The sequence below is a fragment of the Lycorma delicatula genome, chromosome 1 (assembly GCF_047948215.1).
Source record: "Lycorma delicatula isolate Av1 chromosome 1, ASM4794821v1, whole genome shotgun sequence".
NCBI classification, from domain to species: domain Eukaryota; kingdom Metazoa; phylum Arthropoda; class Insecta; order Hemiptera; family Fulgoridae; genus Lycorma; species Lycorma delicatula.
The window spans coordinates 163537180-163562648 of record NC_134455.1 but is presented as its reverse complement, the minus strand read 5'-3'; the positions used below and the strand labels follow the sequence as shown (position 1 = coordinate 163562648).

At 32.9% G+C, this 25469-nt stretch overlaps 1 protein-coding gene across 1 annotated transcript in view; it reads right to left on the bottom strand.

Annotated features, from left to right (window-relative positions):
• Positions 1-996: 996 nt before the first annotated feature.
• Positions 997-25469, bottom strand: part of lt (vacuolar protein sorting-associated protein light) — a 108677-nt gene continuing 84204 nt past the window's right edge. The window contains exons 17-19 of the mRNA XM_075366554.1: positions 16692-16736; positions 8719-8801; positions 997-1172 (exon numbers count right to left, since the gene is read on the bottom strand). Of these exons, the coding sequence (XP_075222669.1) occupies positions 1107-1172; positions 8719-8801; positions 16692-16736 (194 nt within the window). The 3' untranslated portion in view covers positions 997-1106. The remainder of the gene's footprint in view (positions 1173-8718; positions 8802-16691; positions 16737-25469) is intronic.

Here is a 25469-nt window from a genome sequence, read left to right as displayed (position 1 = left end):
TGAATTAATAATGATCATAAAACAAACATAATTAAAAATATAAGAAACTTATGACTATAAAAACTGTAGTTTAATGATAATATGCTCAGTACTGCATTTTTGACACCTGGTACATAAAGAAAAATTATGTTAAATCTGCTTATCGTTTCATCTTCAGAAACCTATTTTCACCGAGAAAAATTGGAAGCTTAAAAAAAATTTATTTTTTACATTCATAAAATTAATTAAGGACAATAAACTTTAAGTTTCCTTGAAAACAATGACAAAAAAATTACAAAAAAGTTTTGGTTAGCACAAGTTAAATTTAAATCTTCCACGATATGCACAAGTGTAATCTTAAACTGTGGTAGAGATGAAATTATAATTACCCTTACGACTAGTTATTATACACTCAACTTGTATACAATAGATAATTTAAGATATAAAAACATAGTTAAAACTATGTTTTGGCTACCACAGAGATTATCTTAATGTATTTTTTATGAAAAAATGATCTATAATATTCAGAAGAAAGGAAGATTGTTAATAACAAGACCTGTAGTTTCAGAACTGAATCTATTTATGGTGATATATGTATGCACATGGCTGCAATCTTTATTCGCAAATATCAGAAAAAGTAGTGTGAATTTCATATCAGAGGATAAGTTTTATAAGGCTATACAGCTATAAATGTAATCTACCATGAAGTTGCCAATTAAAATCAGTATTTTGTGTGTAATAATAAGAGGTTTGTGGAATAATAAGAGTGTGTGATATAAGAGGTTTATTTATACATTTGAGGCTCACATGTAATAAAATAATTTGGGTTTAAATTTCAAATTCATGTAAAAACTAAATTTTTAGAAACTGGCTACTTTTGCAGTCCTTAAAACTCTAAGGATTGGTATCCCACTTTAATTAAATAATCATCAAGAAAAAAAATAGATAAAAGCACAAAATTATTACAATAAATAATCCCCACAGCCATTCTGATGACCATGTAAAAGTAAAAACACATTTTAAAATAATATGTAATGTATATATTTCAATTAATGATATAAAATGTTATATAGTCATGGTTTAATTATATAAATAATGCATCATAAATAATCCTAGGTAACTTAATGTTATTTCATTCGTGTACTGAAATTTGGCTGATCAGGCTTCTGTGAACTACATATAGTGCAGTTAACCTAAAAAAAAAAAAAAAATTATATATATATAAATTTATACATTTTTAAACTGATTAAAATTATAAAGATGTTGGTATAACCACAACTGATGATAATTAATAACCTCACTATGTAAATAGTTTATAGTCATGTTTATCATGTAAAAACAAAGAAGTAATATAAAATCAAGTGTGAAGGTTAAAGGGAAAAAATAAGATTCATGCTGGAATAAAACTGTGGTATTTATATAGTAACATTAGGAAAGAAACAAAGTCACTGATACAAATCTAGAAGTACATCTGTTACTCAAAATTGCCAAAACGTACTGATATAACATCCAAAATATAAGTAACCTTTTGCTTAATACAGCTTCCCAAGTTAGTGTTTTATTACAAATATGAATTTCTTTTGGTATAAGGAGTTGATCACAAATAATATACCCATGTTTAGGCCATTTGGAATGAGAAATTATTTTTAACGTGAAACTTTTGTAAAATTTTTTAACCTCCACTTTTGTCAAGTAGTTGATAAATGTTATTTGTAACAATCCCAAATCCATCAGTAAAATTAGTCTGTCTTTAGAATAGTTCAGCCAAGAGGGTCAGGTCAATCTATATCAAATCATCTAGGTCTTGAAACCCATGGTCTCGGAATATCATGAAAAATTTCAATTTGTTCTACTTCCCACCCTTATTAACCATGTCAAATTTTATTTTGATACCTTAAATACTTTTTAAATTATTCATTTTTTAAATTTGTTAAAAAATACGTTTATTGTTGTTTCTGAGGTTTTTAGTGATTGCGACGTTGATTTAATAAAAAACTTGTAACTTTGTCAATTTTCATTATATCATAATGATTTCTTCACTAAAATTTTAATAAAAATATACAGACTAAGTTAAAAATGCATTTAGCAACTTATCTCTTAGTTGCTGCAGTAAATTTAGCTCAAACCTGGATGAAATAATTTTTTTGAAGAACATAAAATTTTAAAAATGCGATTTAAGATAAAAGGCACTACAGTAACCAAAGTATTTTTTTTAATATAGTCCTAAAAGTATAAGTTAGCAGGTTTTGGAAGAAAATTTGTTGTTTTTTGACTGCCAGTAATTTTAACCATTAAATAATACACATCTAATGGTTCATACACAATATAGTGAAAGTATGTTATGAAACTTTATTTGATCCGAAGTTGTTAAAATATTGATGACACAATCAATTTATCATTGATTTAAGAATTATTATAATTACACTTATTACACTGTGTAAATAACGTAAACAAAGAAAATGCCAGGCACCTGTGGCAACAAGAAAATGTAAAGAATAAAGATTAAGCAGTTGAGTCACCATCACTCTTTCCTAATAGGTGTATGCTTCACTGAAGCATGCTGCTTGTTACAACATGAATAATTCAGGATTCAACATGAATGTCCCCTTCACCTCCACAAACTACAAGCATAGGCCTTCAATAATTAATTTTATTTGGACTGTGACTATTAATGAAAGTTTGTAAAGTGTATTTATTAAAATGTCTGTAAACCAATCTGAACAGTATACTGTTGGAAAAGGAAATGAAGGAAATGGAATGAATGCCATAAGTTGAGTTATACACAACAGACAAAGCTGGTCAGTAATACGTCGCTCGAACAATCAGAAGTTAATATATTAAGTCTGAGGAGTGGGGTGAGTTTAGAACAATCAATTTCTGTCTGTGAGCATTATAAAGCACTTTTCTTAAATAAGTTTAAGACCTACCAAAAATTCTGTATGGACCCATTCCAGTCTCACATGAAAAATATATCAAAATCTTTAAGAGTAATAAGTTTGGAAGTCTCTCAAAAAAATTAACAATTTACAAAACTGTGTAAAATCAGTCCCTGGGCAGAAAATATGTGAAACAAACATGACACACTATTGCATGATGAAAGTGAAATTGAAGAAATGAGGTGAAGAAATTGAAGTGGAGAGATAAGCAACTTAGAACTATCTATTTCTAAACAACAGAAATTAGAAGAACTAAATTCAACCATGCAAAATTTAGGAAAAAGCTATGCAAAGAGAAAAAGTGAATCTGTTACTAGTACGTTAAAATCAAAAGTAAGCAAGGTTTTAGAAAATGAATTTACTTTAGCAGATGAATCTCAACTTGCATTGATAAAAAAAAATTGAACAAAACGTAAAGAATATGGATAGACTAATAAACTTAATGAAAGATAAGGTTAATGTTACCACATCACAAAGAGAAAAAAATACAAATTTTAACTGTAGTTCCTGCTTCATGAAGCAGAAAAAAGTAATTGAAGAATTCAATGTGAGTGACTATATTGCATGTAAAGCTAAGAATCTCCTTAAAGACAAGGGTATAATTGCACTACCTGAGCCAAGAAACGGACATCCAGTCAATGAAAATGTGATTAAGCTTGTCAAAACCTTTTATCAAAGTGGTGAATACTCTCAATTTATGTCAGGTATTAAAGATAAAATAAGCATTTCAAAAAATGAATACATGCAAAAAGTGTTGTTAGGAAATTTGAATGAGCTGTACTCCGCAAAAAGTGTTGTTAGGAAATTTGAATGAGCTGTACTCCGCTTTCAAGTTTGAACACCCAGGTCTTAAAATTTAACTGTCCAAGTTCTGCATGCTCCGACCAAAATGGTGTATATTAGCAAGTACTGCTGGTACACATTTTGTCTGTGTCTCTACTATTCATAAAAATTTTCAATATTGCTTTACGCTTGTTCAATTGAAGAAAACTACAATGAACTTAATGATAAGTTAGTATGTTCAAGAGACAACAGAGACTGTATGTTACTATACTGCTCAAACTGTCCTTCAAGCGACAATCTAAAATCCTTCATTATGGAGAAATTCCATTCAAATCATTCATTATGGAGAAGAGTGGGATTCTAATGATCAGGTGACATATTTTGCTTGGATATCTACTGACAGAACTCAACAGGTGCAGTTCACCGTAACATTAGGAGAATATCTAGAAATCTTAGTTGGAAGCCTAGAAAAACTAATACACTCACTCACTCTTTCATTACAAAATCTCAGGTTAGATATTTGAAAAAAATCAAAAGCAATCTGAAAGTAGATGAAGCCATTGTTCTTATTGATCTTAGTGAAAACTATTCTTTTGTTTTGCAAAATGAAGCCCAAGGGTATCATTGGACAAGCAACAGCTGTTTTCTTCATCTAGTTGTGATCTACACACGTCATGACAACAATGAAGACCTAATAGTTTCTTATTTGTGCATAATGTCTGATGATTTAGAGCATGATGTACCATTTGTTCATGAAAACATAAAAGGTTGTTGCTGAATACTTGAAAAAAAGTTTTCCAGAGGTGAAAAGCATGACTTATAGTGATGGATGTGCACCACAGTATAAAACCTGTAAAAATTTTCTCAGTTTGTGCCTTCATGAAAAGGACTTTGGATTTAAAGCTACATGGTCTTTTTTTGCCACTAGCATGAGAAGTCACCTTATGACAGTATTGGTGGGACTGTCAAGTGCATTGTGACAAAAGCAAGTCTCCAACGTAGTCCTGGTAATACTATTGATAGTGCCCAAAAATTCTTTTGTAAGACAAAAATATAAAACATAAAATTTACAATGATTAAAAAAGAAACAATGATAGAGGTACACCAAAAACTCGAGGCTCGTTTCTCCAAAGTTAAGAGAGTTCTTGAGACACGTAGTTTTCACCACTTTGAACCAAAATCTGAAGACTCAAATGTAAGTTTGATGAAAATTTCTGCACAGTCTTCAATTTTTCTGGAGAAAACCCATCAGTGAAGATGTCTGACGTTAGTGCACATAACTACATTGCCTGCACTTATGATGACCAATGGTTTTTTAGATTAGATTTATCAAAACATGAAGATGAAGATATAACATTGAAGTTAAATTTCTGCATTCCCACAGTCTTTCTTTGTCTTTTTACTGGCCCTAAAAAGAAGTTATTTGCTGGATTCCTGTGAGCAACATAATTTTATGTGTCAACCTGTCAGTCACAAAAGCATCCTGGAGAATGTATCATTTTCTTGATAAGGAAATTAGTTCAATCAACCTTCAGTGCAACAAAATGTTAAAACAAACACACAAGTCCATAAATAACAAGGTGTTGGTGTTTCGTGCAAAACAATTTTATTGTAAGACACATTTCTGTAATTCCAATGATATAACAGGTGTAAATAGCAAATGAGCCTACGTCAAGACTTTTAGAAGTTTGTAAGTTCTTCTTTAATTCACTGATTTTATTCAATTCGTTGTATGTTAACTTTTAAAGTTTAGTCAAAATTAAATTATATACTTTCAAGTCTTAATAAGTTTAAAAAATGGTACTTAGTACACAAACTTATCTATGATTTTCTGTACTAAATTAAACAAATACAGTAAGTAATGTATATTTTAGAAATGAGCCATAAATTGGTTATAGGATCTTGATACTATCTCGAGTTGTACCATATTAATGTGAATTATGTGTCAGTTGTTTGATGATGTATTAATATACTGGCAGTAAAAAAACCACAGATTTTCTTCCACAACCTACTTGCTCATACTTTTAGGATTACAGTGGTACCTTGAGATACAAATGTCCTAACATATGAATGTTTTGAGATACAACATGAAATATTCTAAAATTTATACCTCGACATACAATGAAAAATTTGAGATACGAATTTGCAATGTGCGATAATTGCATAGGTGATCCCTAGATCGCAGAGCGTTGGCTCAGCTTTCCTCCCGCCGCTTCTGCCCGCTATGTTGAGACCAGTGTCCTCTGTATGGCCGCCACGACATGTTATTCGCTTTGTTTGTGCCTGTTTTTCATGTCATTTTGGATAGTATATATACTGTACTCTGCATATTTTGTTATTTTAACCATGGATCCCAAAGTTAAAGACAAAACCGGTGAAAAGAAAAGCCTAAGAAAATGATCTCAATGGAAGCGAAACATGAAATTATTGCAAAGCATGAGCATGGCGTTCGTATCATCGACTTGGCAAATGAGTATGGCCGCAATTCCTTCTACAATATCCACGATCATCAAGCAGAAGGAAGCGATAAAGAAGCTGCAACCTTCCAAAGGCATCACCCATTATTTCAAAGCTACGAACTAATATACATGATGAGATGGAACAGCTACTTTTATTATGGATTAAGGAGAAGCAATTAGAAGGTGACTCTGTTTCTGAAGCGATTATTTGTGAGAAGGCTGGCGCCATCTTCCAAGAGCTCAAGCGTGATGTAACCAAGACGGAGGGAGAATCAAGGCGGCTTTGAGGGGTTGAAAGCTAGTCGTGGCTGGTTTGACAATTTTAAGAAACGAAGTGGCATTCATTCAGTTATTCGTCATGGAGAAGCATCTAGTGCAGATATTAAGACGGCTGAAAATTTCATTAGGGTTTTTGAAAAACTCATTAGTGAAGAAGGATACCTACCGCAACAAGTGTTCAATTGTGATGAAACAGGGTTATTTTGGAAAAAAATGCCTAGGCGCACGTTTATCACGGCTGAAGAAAAGAGTCTACTCGGCCACAAGGCTATGAAAGATAGGCTAACGCTTGCCCTTTGCGCTAACACTATTGGGGGACTTCGAAATAAAACCGTTGCTAGTCTACCACCCGGAAAACCCAAGGGCCTTCAAAGCTTATAAAGTTATGAAAGAAAAATTACAAGTTCTGTGGCGTGCAAACAGTAAAAGATGGGTGACCCGTCAGTTTTTTATTGAGTGGATGAACATAGTTTTTGGGCCTTCAGTGAAAAAATACTTAATCGATAATGGTCTATCGCTTAAGTGTGTCCTTCTGTTGGATAATGCTCCCCCTCACCCTCCTGGCCTTGAGGATGACCTTTTAGATGAATTTAAATTTATTAAAATTGTCTATCTGCCACCCAATACAACATCTACCTTTCAGCCCACGGATCAACAAGTTATCTCCAATTTTAAGAAACTTTTCACGAAGCATCTTTTCAAGTGTTGCTTCGAAGTTACCGAAAATACGAACCTAACATTGAGGGAGTTTTGGAAGAATCATTACAACATTGTGATCTGTCTTAAGCTTATAGATATTGCCTGTCAAAGTGTTACCAAAAGAACATTGAACTCAGCTTAGAGAAAATTATGGCCAGATGTTGTTTTAAAACGAGAGGAATTTGAGGGATTCGAACCTATTGAGGAGGAGATCGTATCCATTGGTCGCTCCATGGGCCTAGAGGTAGACGAGGCAGATGTTGCTGATCTCATTGAGGAGTATGCTGAAGAACTCACGACGGAGGAGCTGAAGGAGTTACAGAAGATTTCCCACTCGGGGGTAATGATGGAACTCAGCAGTGAGGAGGAGGTCGAGCCGGAGGAGAAACTTACTTCACGTGAAATTAGTGATATCCTTAGCAAGTGGCAGGAAGTGTCTGATTTTGTGGAAAAAAGACACCCAGAGAAATTGTCTACAGGGAAAGCAAGTGCCTTATTTGATGATAGGTGTCTCAAACTCTTTCGTAACATTTTAAAAAGAAGGCAAAAACAGACCTCTCTTGATCGTTACCTTGTGAAGGTCTCACGCAGTGAAAGTCAGGAAAGTGAGGCCAAAAAGGCCCGACGTTAAAGTGATGATTAATAAACATTATGTGTGTTATTACTCGTTTATATACAAATTGTGTATATTATATGTAATTTAACTGTGTTTTGGGTTAGTTTCATATCGCTAGAACGCATTAATATATATTACATTATTTTAAATGGGAAAAATTGCTTCGAGATACGATTTTTTTGCTGTACGACGATGATCACAGAATGAATTAAATTCGTATCTCAAGGTACTGTATATAGAAAAAATACTTTAGTTACTGTAGTATCTTTTATCTTAAATAGCATTTTTTCTTCAAAAAAATTATGAAATCCAGGTTTGAGCTTATATTTACTACAGCAATTACAAGATAAGTTGCTAAATGCATTTTTACCTTATTCTGTATATTTTTAAAAAAACTTTAGTGAAAAAACCATTGTGATATGATGAAAATCGACAAAGTTATGTTTTTTACTGAATCAACATCACAATCACTAAAAGCCTTGGAAACAATCTATTTTTTAACAAATTTAAAAAAATTAATAACTTAAAAAATATTTAAGACATCAAAATAAAATTTTACATGGTTAATAAGGGTGGGAAATAAAACAAAAAATTAAAAAAAATTTGAACAAATTAAAAAAATTTCATGACATTCTGAGACCATGGGTTTCATTTTAATTTTTAGGATGATTTGAAACAGACTGACCCAAGAAGAAATTATAATACATTCTTAAACAACAACTAAAAAAACATATTTTGATGTGATAAACCTTGCCTGATATAGCCATAGTACTTGCTCAAAACTGATCTGGCATTAATTATGGAAAATAATAAATCCAGTGTTTAAAATTGCCAAGTTTTACAATTACTTTTAAGGCTGCACCAACCAAATTAAGCTTGAATAAGTCAGCTGTTTAAAAAAAAGAATTGTCAAATTTCAAATTAAACTTATAGTAAAAGATTAACAAGAAATTCCATTAATACTTACAATAACATCAGTAATAGGTAGGCACTGCTCATGAAATGAGTGATGGCAATAAAACATTAAAATGTTATCAGCTTGACTAAGATCTGTTAACAGAACAAAAACTTCATAATAAAAATTTTTCTTAATAAATACTAATGTAATGGTCTTTATGTTACTTCTCAATTTTATTTATTAATTCTAGCACAAAATTTCAAGTAAAATAGCTAATGGGTTAAAAATCTAAAAAAAATTATTTAAAATTTGCTTTTTTTTTAAATTCTGACTAAAGAATCTTTTAAAAATAAAAGTTATTCAAAATATTTCTACAACCAATTGGATATTCAAATTATTATATTGTTTATAGTGCTGATTTTTGTACCTAATTAAAGAAACCTAGACAGGTGCAGCATACAGCATAGTAGCTTCGCATACATCCTTATATAGAACATGGTTCTGAAATTACACCCTCAATTACGATGAATTGCTCTTAGACCAATGAAGAAAGCAAAGTAAGCCTTTTAGGCATATTGAAAGTGCTCTTTGAATCAAAGATTCTTATCAAGGATAACACCCAAATACTTCTGCAGTGAGGCATACCTAATTTGATGAACTACCACTGATACGTGACACGAGGTCTTTGTGTAGCAGCTAGTCTGCCATTGAGCAACATCATCATTGTTTTCTCTGGGCCAAACACCATCTTATGTTGCAAACTCCATAACTGGATTATCTTGCAAGCCTGGGCTGCCCTGAATTCAATCTCATTCCTCAAATTCCATTTAATCAGTAAAAGTCCATCACCCGCATACTTGATGATGTGACATCCACTGGGTAACCTCAACCACATCAAAGAATCAAATTCAATAACCCAAAGCAGGGAACACTACCCTACGGACAATCTTTAAACAGTGTTCTTCCTACTTCTGAGATGCTGTTTTGAAGAATGTCTTGATTGCTGAAATAACTATTCAGCTCATTTTGTGTACAGTCACACTTCTGCAGCTGAAATAGGGCACAAGGCCACCACAAAGCTCCTGATAAGTCCAAAAAGATACCTAAGACATAATCAAACTCACTAGAAGAAAAAATGTTCGTACCTTAAAAATAACATCTTCCGTGCCCCTGTCTGGGCGAAAATCATACTGATCAACCATCATAAACTTTCTAGAATTCAAACTATTATTAATATGAAGATACAATACCTTCTCAAAAAACTTTCCAATAACTGGCAGGAATGTTAGGATGTTGTATTAGAGTGGGGTCCTTGTCACCTGCTTCAAACAACAAAACTTTCCAGCAAACAGGGAAATAACCAGCAAAGAGCATCCATTAAAAATTGTAGTCAAAATACCACGACAAATTTCGATAGAACAGACAAGGAGCTCCATCGTGATTTCATTGAAATCCAGGGCTTTATTCCTATCAGAACTGCAAATTACCTGACCTGTCTCTGGCTCTGTAATTTCCACAGATAAAACAGCAAAGTGAAACACAGCAACTATCTCTTGGATTCACAGGTGATACACAATGCACCTCTAAAATATTCTAAAGAAATTTAATTTTGAAAATTTAATATCTATGTTTATACATCGATTGTTGAGAAAAAGAAATAGCTGAACCAGAGGTAGCTCAGATGAATAGGCAACAACTCAAGTGCCACAAGTCTGAAGATCGAATCTCTTTCTGGACAATTTTTTTTCAGTTTCTTTTACATTTATTTTTTTTATTGTGAAAAACATTTTTCAATAAAGATGATTAAAAAATATTTTTTTTTAAAGAAACTGATATTTAAAAAAAAAATTATTCCTTTTTTCAAGAATATTTTTTTGCCATTATTTTTATTAACAAAATGTAAATATTGAAGAATTATAATTTTATCAGATTCACTTTGAAATTAATAAGGACTGAGTTTTATTTGTAAGATGTTATCCTTGGAAGTTTTAAAATCCCATCCTATTTACATGAACTGGAATTTTGTAGTAATGATTTTTGAAGAGATTGCTGTTACCTACAAATACCTGAAGGAAGCACATATAATATCATACAAAGGAAAATAATAAAGTTCATCAGTAATACAGACATCACAACTCTAAAAGCAGCAGAAAGGTTTCAAACAAAAATCAGAGGATTAATTTCCTAATCTTTTTATGCATTTGTACTAAATACAGATCAGACTGGCTGCCAGTTCTAGACAAGATACAGCAGATAACTCGACTTCCAAGAAGCAAAACCCAGTTTTTGTGAAACAGAATTATACAAATGCAACAACAACTCATTGTATATGGCACAATACATAATGAATATACCAGATAAACTGCTTCCTTTAGTCTTTCTTTGCTTGTAAGAGCCCAAAAATACATTTGGACTTGTTGCTAACAAGGAAAAAGCTTTGGAAGAAGAATTCAGAAATATTGTGGTGATGTATTCCAAATGTCAAAAATTAAGGGAAGATTTACACAGTAAATTTCTGAAAACCACTTTGAAGCCACATGTAAAGAGTAACCCAGTTCTTCAAATAATTAATTCATAAGATGGATAAACAAATAGTGTTTTGTATGACTCCATCTTAGACGATGCTAGGCAAGCAACGTCTCAAGAACGGTTGGTCTATGAGACTGTACAAGTCGTACACTTCATTTACATTTATACATTTCATCCTCTGAAGTACTTTATGGTGGTTCCGGACACTAAACAGAAAAAGGCAAGCAACTTGCACCCTTAAAATTATTCTTCCAAGGTGCACACCATTCTGCGCCAAAAATACATGTGACTTATTTTTGTAGGCAACTGAAGAACTTTATTATATGGCTGCAAAATGCACTTGCCCTTTTGAACGAACAAAGAGAAATTGAATCTCACAAGGATGGACTTCACATTCATTTCTTGGCACTTTATCAGACAAGTGCTTTCATTTTCAAACCAATGATAAAATGTGTATAGTTCACTACTAAATTGACAGATGACATAACTTTTTAAAATATATATAAAATTTGCTTTCCTTTCAAAACCAGTTGTTCTTGTGGCGAGGTTACATTCATCACAGATCTATTCATTCTGCATGTATTCACATTGCAACTGCCTCTGACTGGACATTTGCCTCTTGTAGTAAAAAAAGTGTTATATCTTATATTTATGTTATATTTACATATTTTTGCAAAAATAAAAAAGTTATATGATCCTTGATATCATATTTATCTCATTTATTACTATGGGTGTTACTATTTATTTTATTTCCAGATTTTCCCTTTGGTTTTATGTAGAAGTATAAGATTGGACAAGTCCAGACACATATCTGGACATTCTCAAGATTCATTCTATTTATTTACTTTAGTATTGATTCTCATCTTTTTTTCATATCTTCATAGATTAATGTGATTTTTATAAAAAAACTGATTCCAATGTTAGTATAATAAGGTACAGCATTATAAACTGATGAGTCTCGGAATCTACGAGCAGATGAGCTGGTGAAGATGAGTTGGTGATTTCAGAGTGTGCACACGTATTGTATATCGCTCTGTGTTTAACATAGTTTTCATCGAGTTTTTTGAAGTTTTAAATGAATACAGACACTGGATGTTGTTGGCTAAGTTTTATGGACATGTTTACAAAATTTTGAGTTGATCAGAAACAGAATACATTTTTTATTGCGATTTTCTTGAGAACAGTAAATTTTAGGCTGCTGCTACACTTGAAGGAAAGTTTTTTGTGATTATAGTGAGTTTTTGATTGATCAATTGAGGTTCTGATCAGTGCTGGGGACGCTGGGGCACTTCAGTAAGTTTTGAACTATTTCTGAAGAGCTACAATCAAGTTATGTGTAGATATAGTGTTTTATAAACTTTTGAGCTTATAAACGCATAGCCGGTATAATAGAGAAAAATTTTCAAAATCCTATGGACAAGTTAAATCAAGCTTGTGACATAGGTGGTTTACAAGTAAGGACTTATACAAATTTCTGCTATTTCACTTGAAATAATTTTTAGGAACTAAAAATTACAAAGAACTGATGAACAGACTTGGTTCGGTGTTACTATTGCTTAAACAGAACTTAGGCTCAGGGCTGAGTAAATATGTGGCTCAGCATGAGAAGGAGCTTATTTAAGAGATTGAGGTTGTTGACAGAGTATTCTCAGCCATTAAAAATTATAACACAGGCATCGCAGCCTGATTCAGTTAAGGAGCTGGATTTGGAAGATATTCTTGTACGAGAAATATCAGTGGATGAGATATTGGATAAAATTCCCTTAGGTAGCCATCCGTGATCATGAATAGGGTGCGGCAAGTGAAAGACCTGACTGAAGGGAGTGGATATACTAACTGCTTTGTGGACATCTCCTGCTCCAGGAGGACAGATGGAGGCAGGCCCCGGGATGACAGTTTGAAACCAGGTGATATAGTGTGTGACATCTTGTCTCTTATTGGGGATGATGACTGGACAGTTCAACGTAGCAAATTTACAATTTGCTATAGTTTTGCTGAAGGGAATCTAGTGACATACATTAAAATCTTGAAGTTAATCAAGTGAGTACTGATGAAGTCTTGAGTCCCTGGAGTTTATACTACCAGCTGGTTCTATTGGCTTTGCAGTATGACAGTTACTGATATATTTATTCAAAGAGAGTTAAAGACCGTTGTTGGTGATGTTACCAAGATCTGCAGAGACAGGTGAAAGTTCAACATCAACATTGGCATCAGTTAGATGGGTGACTCCCCCAGTATAGGATAGCCATGTTGTAGTGGTGCAGGCACAAGGAAAGTCATACGCAGACCTACTAAAAACAATGAAATCCTCCGTTACGAAGGATGAAGCAGAGGAAGTCTTATCACTGAGAAAAGGCATTTTTGCAAAGATCTGCTGGTACATTTCATCCGGTTTACCGGTGGTCAGATGCAATAGCAGAGATGATACAGAACCTCCAGAGTCTGCAATGCTGGAGATGCCTGAAAAGAGCAAGCGGTGCCAAGTATGGCGAAGCTGCAAGTAGATATATCACTGCTCGAAGACAAGATAAACAATTGCTCAACTACAAGATAAACCAGGCCAAGATCAGTATGGCGGAAATTATGATTGGTGAGTTAGATGCCGATCTGTGGGGGCAGGCCTATAAAATAGTCATAAAAAGGCTTGGCAGATGCTTGCCCATCCTCATGATGGAAAATGTACAACAGGTATCAAGACTCTTTCTATGAGAAGACAGCGGTTTGTTTCAAATAACTGACTGTGAGGGTAAACATTTCACACAAGATGAGGTTACAGCAGCCATTTTAAAACTTGAAGATAAGAAAAGCCTCGGACCCGATGGGGTACCTTCAGCGGTGTTAAAAGGTCTTGTTAAGAAAGTTCTGTGGGAAATGACTGACATCACTCACTATGGACTACAGCATAAATGTTTTCTAAGATGTTGGAAAGACTCAAGATTGGTCTTTTTACTGAAACATATAGGAGATGAAGCCAACACTGATTACCAGCCGCTTTGTCTCATAAATAGTATGGGCAAGGCGGTCGAGAGAATGCTTGCATCCCGTATTATAGAAGAACTTGGAGCAGGTGATGGAATACAAGAAAATCAGTATAGGTTTTGATGATGCAGGTCAACACTACAAGCTCTGCACAAACTTGTGATTTCGGCCATCTCTGTTAAGCAAGGGGCGCAGCGGACGAGGAGAATACCCATGATGATATTACTGGACGTTCGTAATGCTTTTGGAAAGATTACTTGTGGTGCGATTATGTCAGTGTTGATGACTAAGGGCATAAGTGCCTATCCCCAGAGGCAAATAGCAGAATACTAGTTAGAGAGATGGATAATGGCAGAAACATGGGACGGAGTACTAATGTTCTAGGTTTTCAGAGGTGTCCCTCAAGGATCAGTCCTGGAATCTTTGTTAAGGTTACTGGTCTATGACGATGTCCTTGGTTTTCCGTTACTGCTGGAAACACAAACTGTGGCTTACGCAAACAATCTCGCTGTTCTGGTCAGCGGCAGAACAGAGGTAGATTGGAGGAGAAAGGCAATACTGCCTTAGCCACGGTTGGATCATGGATGCAAGAACATGGTCTAGAATTAGCACCACAGGAGTGTGTGTATGTTATGCTCGCTGGTAGATGGACAGTTGGTAGAATCAATTGGGGTTGGTGGACAGCCTCTTAGAGTAAAAATAAGATAAATTTTCTGTGCACAGACAGACAAGGCCTGTAAGTTTAGCCTACATGTTGTGGATAGATGCCAAAACACAGAGAAAAACTGAAGATGTTAAATACGCTAATGCCGACCCAAATGGCCCCAAGGGCATCTAGGCACAGACTGATTATGTCAACGGTCATGTCTGCCCTACTTTATGCTGCCCCAGTTTGGAGTGGCAAATTTTAAAAGGAATCTGACAAGACTTCAAGGAGTACATCGGCACATGTTGGATGTTGTCTCTTTTTACCGTACATTATCATACGAGGCAGCATGTGTGCTGGCATCTGTTTTACTATGTCTGTTTTATTATGGCTGCTTGGACGAAAAGGTTGAGAACTGATTTAGATACCTGGATATCAAGGAAGCATGGAGAGGTTAACCACTTCATTACACAGATGTTCACTGGACATGGTGCCTTTGAATTTTATCTCCACAGATTTGACAGGTGTGACTCCCCCTGCTATATGTTATGTAGTGGGGTGGATACCATGCAAAGAATGGCACTCTTGGTGTAACAAGCTAGTATAGAGACATTAAGCGTGGAAGGGCTAGTACCATTTATTCTGGCCACTGAAAATAATTGGAAGGCATTTGAAAAATGCTAAAACTAAGGCGACGTAATTGTGACAAAATACTTCAGCAGAAAAATAAAGATGACAGTAGGAGGGAAAATCACAGGTGCGTTGTTCATCATGGGTTAGCTGATAGAGGAAGGGCAGGTAGCTCTGATAGGGGACAGCTCGCTGAGGTGGGCTGTCTCTTATGAGTGATTGGAGATCCCGGGGGATATTTAGGATCAGAGAAGACTGAGACCAGGTCATATACTGATTCCATGAAAAGTCCTGAGACCAGGTGAAGAATTGGACTGGAGAGCAAATGGGTGAAAGACAGCCATCTATGAAGCCATCATTCATCTGCACTTGTGCAGATGGGTGATGGTGATGAGGCACAGAGACTCTTGACCTCCCAAGCTCAAAAGCCAGCCCTGAGGTTGTGCTATGCTTGACTGCTGATCTGACCTTGGGTGGGAAGAAATGGTGAACTACGAGTTTTTAGTCAATAGGGTACGGGCACACATAGGTTCTAAATAACATCTAGCCAAAACCATGCTAGTTTGACACTCCCCCAATAGTAGGAGGTACGTAAATGGTATTTCTCCACAACAGATTAAAAAAATAAAAAAACGATCTGATGAGTAGATATAGATTAGAAAGACACTTTGTATGAAAAAACATGTATTGAAATCAGGCAGAACAAGTACAGATTAACAGAGGATCTTTCCAACATGTGGAAGAAATCTGTGGTTGTGCAGAGGTGCATCCTCTCATGTGTCTCTTATTTAACCTTTCAGGAAGCTCAAGATGACTCTGAGAGGCATCAAATTTTAATGCCATATCGATCAATAATAGACATTACACAGTATAGTACAATAGTTGATGCAGGTTTTGCTCTTTACACAAATGGTCTTCAGCAACTTCTAAAATAAGTATGTAACTCTTTATAAGCCCTAACCGTTAAACAATAGAAAAAACATGCTATTTTTACACAGAAATTACCATAATTCCTATAAGAATTCTTTAAATATGTTATAATTTATAAGAATAATGCAGAAAATAATATAAATTAATAATGTCAGTAAACAAATCTTAATTACAGATTTTACAGACAGAGAACTATCTTCATTTGAAAAAAGCTAGTAACATGATAAAGAAGTTAGTTTCAGTTTTAAGAAAGTAGTGTTTTAATAACTGGTCAGCAATAAAGAGTAATGTGAATCCATTTCCAAATAAACATAAGTTTGTGATTTACCTTTAACAATGATTTTACGATGACATGCACCACAATACTGTTCATCTGTAACAAAATTAATCAATAAATTGTGTAAACCTGAAATAGTTTTGAAGTTTAAAAAAGGGGCTTAAAATATATATTTATTATTTCTAAATTACATAAAGAATTAATGTTACTGAATGAATAAATAAATATAATTTCAATAAATAATGTTAACGAATTATATTGTTAATGGCAATAATACCATTTTTTTAATCGCTGAAAACAAAAGCAAAAGAGCATATACTTTATTAATTACATGTAATTTGTAAGTATTCACAATTTATGGTATTAAGTTTATATTATTGAGTTCATGTAACATAAAAATTAAAAAAGAAAAAATTGTTAAATTGGCAAAAAAACCTGGCTGTAGAAACCCCAAATTTCAAAAGACTTTTACTAAATGATCATTTTATCAAATTTAACCGTAACTGGTAGGTTTAGACAGAAAAGATATAAATGATAATAGTAATATATAAATGGATAATATTAATAAGTACATTATTAATATTAATGTGACATTAAAAAAACTATTGTTTTCAACAAATTAATGTTAACAATAATTAAAAATGCTATACTCTAAAAGAATTCAAATTTTAAAAATTATTAAATTTTTTTATCACGGAATTAATTAAGGATGTAGATTGTATTATGTGTGTTTTGAAAGCCATAACTGAAATTAATTATTATTATAATAAAATGAAGTTAAATAATACTTTACATTATTAAATAAAAGGATTATTACAAGGTAATTAGAAAACATTTACATATAATTTTGTAGATAAGAAAAAACTGCCAATGGAAATATGAATATAATTAATAAAATCAAAATAAATGTTAATAGTTATGAAAATTATTTAGTTACGAACTAGCTGTTTTATACATAATTTATTCAACATGAAATACGTGTACATTAATTAAAAATAAAAACAAAAAACAATTTATAAAAATTCAGTAGTCAAGGTAGTAATCTGATTAAAATAGTGAAAAATCAAAAAATAAAACTAATTCAAAGAAAACCTATAAGATCCTATACATAAATATGAAACGGTTAACATTTATATTCAGTTAGCAGATGAAGTTCAAAATTATATACTTATTATAAATAGATAACTTTTTATCTTTCATCCATGAAATAATTTTACTGTGAAATTAATTTTTTTATTGTAACTCACTTTTCGCAATAAACCCCACTATTTGATAACTGATCAGCCAAGTTATCAAATGGAATCTTGAAATTCCTAACTGTGGTTGTATGTGAATAACTATCCAGAAATTTCCTGTTCTTCAACTGCAAATGATCAGTAACAATTTATTTTTTTTTAAACAATATCTTGTTGAAAATATTATCTCCTACCTATAATGCTAAAATCTTAAGTAATTAAAAACATTTATTTTTCTATTGCCAACATTATAAACATAAACTCTAACTTTTTGAATTTTTACAAAGGGCTTCAAAAAAAGATTTATATTACCTTGTATTGTTTACCTATCATGTTTGTGTAACCCGCTGTTATAAATTACCACGTAAATTATTATTGTATCTATCATGTTTGTGTAACCCACTGTTATAAATTACCAAGTAAATTATTATTATTGTATCAGCAATCACTTATTGTAGTATCACACAGTAATTTTTCTTTCTTCCAATATCATGTCATATTTATTGTGCTGTGTAAAAAGAAAACAGCAATGAATAGCATAACTTTCCTGGTTATGCCAATCAGCATTCTAGGCTATGCTGGTAAAGTTATGCAATTCATTTTTAAAATACATAATAAAAAAAAATTAATAAAATAACTATTTTAATGTTACTGATTTAAAAAAAAATGACTAAATACAAAATTACTTATTTAATTATATTTAAATCGTTTAATTTATGAAGCCAAGATGCTCAACAAAATTACTTATTTAATTATATTTAAATCGTTTAATTTATGAAGCCAAGATGCTCAACAAAATTTTTAATAATAGTTCTTGTATTAAGTACTGTTTACCTGTCTTAGCTTCATTTTTTTATTACATGTTGATGTGTTCTGGAAGATCTCCATTGTCAGAACTTATTGAAGTAGCAGTACATATAGTAAAAGAATGAAGCTAAGAAAGATAAACAGTACTCAACATAGAAATCATAGTGTTCTTAGCAAAAAATATAATAATAGTCCCTAAAGTTCAAATAGTTACTAAGTGGTGAGTGGTGATAATAATTTTAAAAGTACTTTTTAAAATTGTTAAAAAATGCAAAGATACAGCTGCAATTCAAAGCCGTAATAAATAAATAAAGTTGTAATTTTCTAGGAAGGGGTGAAAATTTTTGGCTAATTTTTTTCATGTAATACTAAGGAGTAAGGGCATTGCATTTAAACCTAATGGATCACTTGCAATATGGATTTAAATTTAAAATAAATTAATTTTTTTCTTTTTAAATTAAAGAATATTTTTTGTTGCCAGACTGTTGGAGTAGGATGGGAAAACAATTTTTATATCGGTTTGAAGACCTATTGATATAGAAAACATAGATGCAAAAAACTCTCATTAAATCCTTTTCTGAATCAAGAATAGAAAAAAAGAAGAAAACTATGCATTCTTTTTTTGGGGAAGAGGTGAATATTAAATAAACATTTTTTTATAATTTGTATGGTTATAAAAAAAAAGTCAACTTTTGTATCAAAGGTTTTTTGCTAAAGTGCTCCAGTAAAGATTTGAAATTTTATTTTAGCCAAAACTCCCATTTTTCCAATTTTTGCAAAAATTTAATATATTATTTCCACCTGAAGATAGTACCAGTCTAACCAGTTAAAGACAATTGGTCAATGGAGAACAGAATTTTAAAACCAACATACATATTCATTTCTCTTTGCATTATCTGCAATTATTTAAATCAATTTTTTTTTAAAAAGTCTCCATAAATATAAAATTAAAAAAAAGACAAATTTCTTAAATTTTTTTTTGACTGGTCTATATACTTTACTATTATAGCTGTAGCTCTGCTACAGCAGCATATACAGCTGGGAAAGTAAAAGAAGTAATTACTCAATCCTGGATACACAACCAGTCCCTGTGGTGAAAAATGTCACTTTTGGGGTTGAATGTCCCTTTTTTCAGTGGGTTAGGCAAGCTTATATGCTACTGTATACTGGCTCAAGGAAGAGACTAATGGGTATGGGATTCTTTTAATCTTGAAGAAGGCTGTCATTTTTCATTTTTAGGAGAGACTTACAGTACAAAATGAACTCATACATGTATTCAATATTTCATTATACATTCTTTTAACTATTAAGGTATACTGAAAATATTATTTTATGAATTTACTGAAGGAAGAAAATAATTTTTTCCTGTATTTAAATTAATTAATTATGAGATGAAATGTTAACAACAAGCTTCAAGAAAAATGTTAATTCGGATTTAAATCTGGAAACTTTCTCTGTTAAATTTAACTTAATGGCTAGTTAAAAAATATATTATTAAACAAACTGGTCCTTTGTATTAATAATAAACTGAAGAAAGAATGACTGACCTAAATAATTTTTCAAAACTTCTAAGTCGACTTAATTATATGTGTTATAATTTTGAATATGTAGTTCATCCCTGATGAATATACAGGGTCATTCACAGGAACCGGATGTTTTAAAAATAATCATAAAAAATTGAATATTTACTTTAAAAAAGTTTTATTGGTACTGAACACTTGTTAAATCAAAGCATTTGTTACTTACTCATGAACGAAAAATTATGTCCGGCAAGTGATGTCCATTTTGGGCAATACATTGTTGTAGCCTTTCACGGTAACCGGCCTCAATTCTTTGCAGCATGTCTACATCAATCTGGGTGACGTGATGACGAATTGCGATCTTTAGGTCCTCCAATGTACGCGGTTTATTGCCGTACACACGCGATTTCAGAAACCCCCACAGAATAAAAATCACAACTACTCAAGTCGGGGGGCCAAGGAATGTCGCCGAATCTGGAAACGATCCGTCCCGATCGTTTTCCAGATTCCAGAACGTCTTTCTGCCCAATACCGGCAATTCTGTTTGTTCACGAAGCCATTCAGATGAAAATGGGCTTTGTCACCCATTAACAATAACAAATTTTCATTTTCTTCAAAAATGGTAAGCATTTGTCGACAAAATTGTAATCGCTGCTTGAAATCTTGCTCGTTTAACTGCTGCACGACAGCTATCTTGTAAGGATGGAAATGCAGGTCTGTATGCAGAATTCGTCTTACCGTACTTGTGCTCATTTGAAGTGCTGCTGAATGCCTCTGAATAGAGCGGTGTGGGCTTCTGACAATGGCTTCCTTTACTCGTTCAATGTTTTCTGGAGTGCTAGCAGTTTGTCGGGGACCCGGTAGTTTTTTCTTCAATATTGAACCACTTGTTCAAAGGTTGTTTACCCATCGCAATATTGTGTTACGAGAAGGGACACTGGCATTACGATGAATGTTAAACTGACGGCGGAAATCTCGCTGAACAGCAGTTACGGATTCGTCATTTCACACAAAACTGTCATACGCGTACAGGCGTTGGTCTAGCGTCCACGGCTCCATCTCAAAGACTAAAATGTAAATGCTATGAACAAAGGAAACGTCAGACACCAGCCACGTGCCCCTCCCACCACGAACGCCCGAGTACAACCCACTTCAAAAATATTCGGTTCCCGTGAATTACTTAAGTACACAGTACTTAAAGTACTGTGAAAATAAAATGGTAATCACAATGTTGGAATGCAAGAGCATTTGGTTAGAAGAAAAAGATGAATTTTGGGCCAAGAGAGGTTATAAGAAATGTGCTATAATACTACTAAAAGGCTATGTATACAGACAGCAATAATAAGATAGTTGCACTTCTTTATGCATCCATCTATCACATATTTTAAATAAGCTGAAGGGCTCATTACAGTCATCATAAATCAGATGTCTACTATAATTTGTATCTGAAAATCAAATAATAACGTTTTTATTTGGTCAATCTTGTTTCCATTACTAATTTCAGAAATTAAATTTTTGAATAGGATTAAATACTCTAAATGATTAATTTCAAAACTCACAAAAAAATTACTGGTTTAAAGTTTTTAATTTCATTTTTTTAAGTGCATAAGAAGCATGAATGATCTGAATAGTCACAGATTCGCATATTTGGTATCCAGGTCATTCCACATCAAATCAACAAAAATAAATGTACTTCTCAGATTCATGCCCAATAATTCAAATAAAATTTACAGGTTCATTCTTGCTTCCTCTACCCATGAAGTGATGCAAAAAAATATTTTTTTCAGATTTTGCAGTCACTAAGTTTTTGTGTAGGACCCCATAAAAAATAAAATTGCAAAATGCAAGGTTTGGGTAATCACAAAAGAATAAATCTCTCAGCTCCTATAAGGGATAGAGAGCACATTTTGGTGTCAATTTAAAGCTCTTGGAATGGGCTTTAATATGATGTCATTTGGTAAGGTTTTGTGATATTAATAGTTCAAGGTTATCAAAAACATTATTTGACCTTGAATATATCCAAAAGTGTATTTTTTTAAATTTGAAAAAATATATTCTTGCTTCCTAATGTGTTGTATATCTGGTAAATATTTCATAATGGGACTGCAATGGGATCATATTAAGAAATAATTTTGTAATAATTAGGTACAGCAGTATATTCCAATTGTTCCCCCATGTGTCAATTGCTAATTGAGATTCAATCAATGAAAACCTTCCCCTTCCAGTCTTCCAGACTGCGTCACTCGATGAGGCTGAAGAGTAGCATGTCCTAGTGATGCATTCCTAGTGCCAGTAAAAGAATGTATATGTTTCATCCTGTTGAGACAGGTAAAGTAAGTCTGGATCATCTCTTTGAACAGAAAGTTCAGTGCTGTATTCCCCAAAAGGATTGATCATATCTATAAAGTGATCAAAAAAATATTTTTTTTCAATATTTTAGTCACTCTTTGTTAAATTTTTTTACCTCCAGGACCACCATTAGGTACTACTTCAGAGGATGAGATGAATGACAATTTTTGTAGCATGTAAAAATGCTATGCCGAGATTGGCACTATTTGTTAACTGAGCTTGACTTTCTCTACAAGTTTGGAGTTTTATGATTAAGTCATCACCGCCTTGGTCCAGAATACAGTGATAAGCATGGAACCATCAACTTCTACAGCTTCAAGTACAATGTACTGTTGCAATCCATTTGAAAAGTCAAGTCAAAATTTCTATAAGAAAAACCTGAGAAGTGTAAGCAAAAACTTGGTGCAAACATTTACTTTTCTAAACAAGATTACAAAATTGTTGATACTTGCCGCAAACAGTTAGAAGCATCTGCTAAAAACAATGCTGAAGAATCTATTTCTGATAAAGAATTTCAACAATTAGATCCTTTGTGTTCCCTAGAAAAAGATGAAACTATAAATACTCTGAACAAAAGTTTGATTGTTTTAAATGAATCACTTATTCAGAAAAAACAACTATGTGAGAGAAAATACCCTCAGGAAAAGCTTAAGTAGCAGTAAAGTGTAGTAAAAGAGCAGCAGTAGTGTTCAAAAGCAAAATATTAAACATGGATTCAGATTCTGAATAAGCTATTCCTCTCGCCTGTGGCTGTAAAATTATCAACCAATTGAAGGAAAAATTTACTACTATAAGAACATTTTATACTTAAAAAAATTATACTTATAAAAAAAAATGTATACTTATAATCATGATAAGAACATCAGGATGCAAATATTGACAATACCCCCTAAAAGCTAGAATTCAAATATATTCAAGATGAATTTGGAGTATCAAACTATACTGCAAGGAAAGCTAAATGCCTGGTTAAAGAAAAAGATGTCATGTCATGTTCTATCCTAAACCTGGTAGAACTTTAGATTTTAAAACAACAGAAAAAGTAAACTGATCTGTATGAGAGTGAGGAAATAAATCGAATGATGCCCGGAAAAAAAGATCTTATTTCTCTTAAGATAAATGGAAGACAAGAGCATGTTCAGAAAAAATTAATTCTGTGTAATCTACGTGGAGCTTTTGCATTGTTTAAACAGAGGTATCCACTGCTGAAAATAAGATTTTCAAAGTTATGTGAACTCAGGCCTAAGTACTGTGTTCATGCAGGTGTAAGTTGAACCCAGTGTTTGTGTACGTACAATGCACCAAACACAAAACTTATTGTTATGCATTGTAGAATGCAAGAACTGATAGAAGGTGACAGACTAATTAAGTCTTTCAAAGATATTGTGATGTATGTGGTGTGTGCTAATCCAACTGAAGCTTGTTACTTTGGAAATTGCAAAAATTGTCCTGGGAAGTTAAGGGAAGTATTGAGAAATTTTTTGAGCTGAACTACATTGAAAACATCATCTACAAACAGTAGATACAAGTTGAAAGAATGAGATGTTTTTGATATGAAGAACATCTTTTGAAACAATAGTCAAACCTACTGAAGAATTTATTAGTATACTTTTTGAAAACCTTCCGAAACTTCTTCAATACTCATTTCTTACTAGTCAACAGTCCAGTTACCTCACCTATCTGAAGCAATCTCTGAAAGAAAGTGAATATCTTGTAATCTGTGAGTGCTGAGAATTATTCATTCATTCTCCAGGATGCAGCCCAAGGCTTCCAGTGGAACAATGCACAGGCAACAGTTCACCCCTTCACAATCTATTTCCAAGATCCAACAACAAAAACATTGATGCATACATCTCTTGTCATAACTTCTGACAGTCTCATAATGAAAAAACAGCAGTGCACCTTTTTCAGAAATATTTAATTGGTTTCATGCAGTCTCATTTTACCACAAAACCAAGCCTGATCTATTACTAAAGTGATGATGCTGCCTCTCAGTACAAAAACAGACTCAATTTTCTCAACTTCTGTTACCATCAACCAGACTTTGGGATCAAAGCAGAGGAATTTTTTGCCACATCTCATGGCAAAAGTGTATGTGATGGTATGGGAGGGACTGTTCAAAAACTTGTAGCTAGAGCAAGTCTTCAAATGACCTAGATGACCAGATCAGTTGTACGGCTGGGCAAATGGATATATTGAGTCAATACATTTCCATTACAGTACAATTGAACAGCATAAAAGAGAAAAAGAGACTTTGAAGAGTAGGACAATGACAGCAAGAACTATACCAGGTACTCAGAAACTCTACTCTTTTGTTCCACTGAATAAGAAATAGGTACAAGTGAGGATGTTTTCATTTTCTAACAAACAGTAGCAAGCACAACAAATATTGAGGATGATCTTGGATCATCTTGGCTGGTTTTTTATCTGTACATATGATGTAAATTACTAGTGGTTGGGGTATGTTGGAGTATGTTCCAGACTCAAATGAGAAAAATCAAACGGTGAAGATGAAGTTCTTAAAATCACATGGATCTTCACCTTCCTTCCACTACCCAGACTTTGAGGATGTTCTTAATGTACAAAGGAGTGATGTTATTTCAAAAGTAGATCCCAGGGTAAATCCAACAGGAAGAGTTTATAACCTCTCAAAGCAAGAAGTGGACAATGCTAACCAGAAGTTGTAAAAAGAAGTGTACACTGTGTAATTCTCCTGTAAATATAATAATAATTATAGCTATACGAATTGCAGTAAGTGGTGAGTACATACAAGTTCATTATTTTATTTCACCATGATCATATTGCAATCCCATTATGAAATGTTTACCACGTGTACAACAAATTAGGAAGCAAAAAATAAATTTTTTTTTTCCAAATTTAAAAATACACTTTTGGAAATATTCAAGGTCAAATAAATGTTT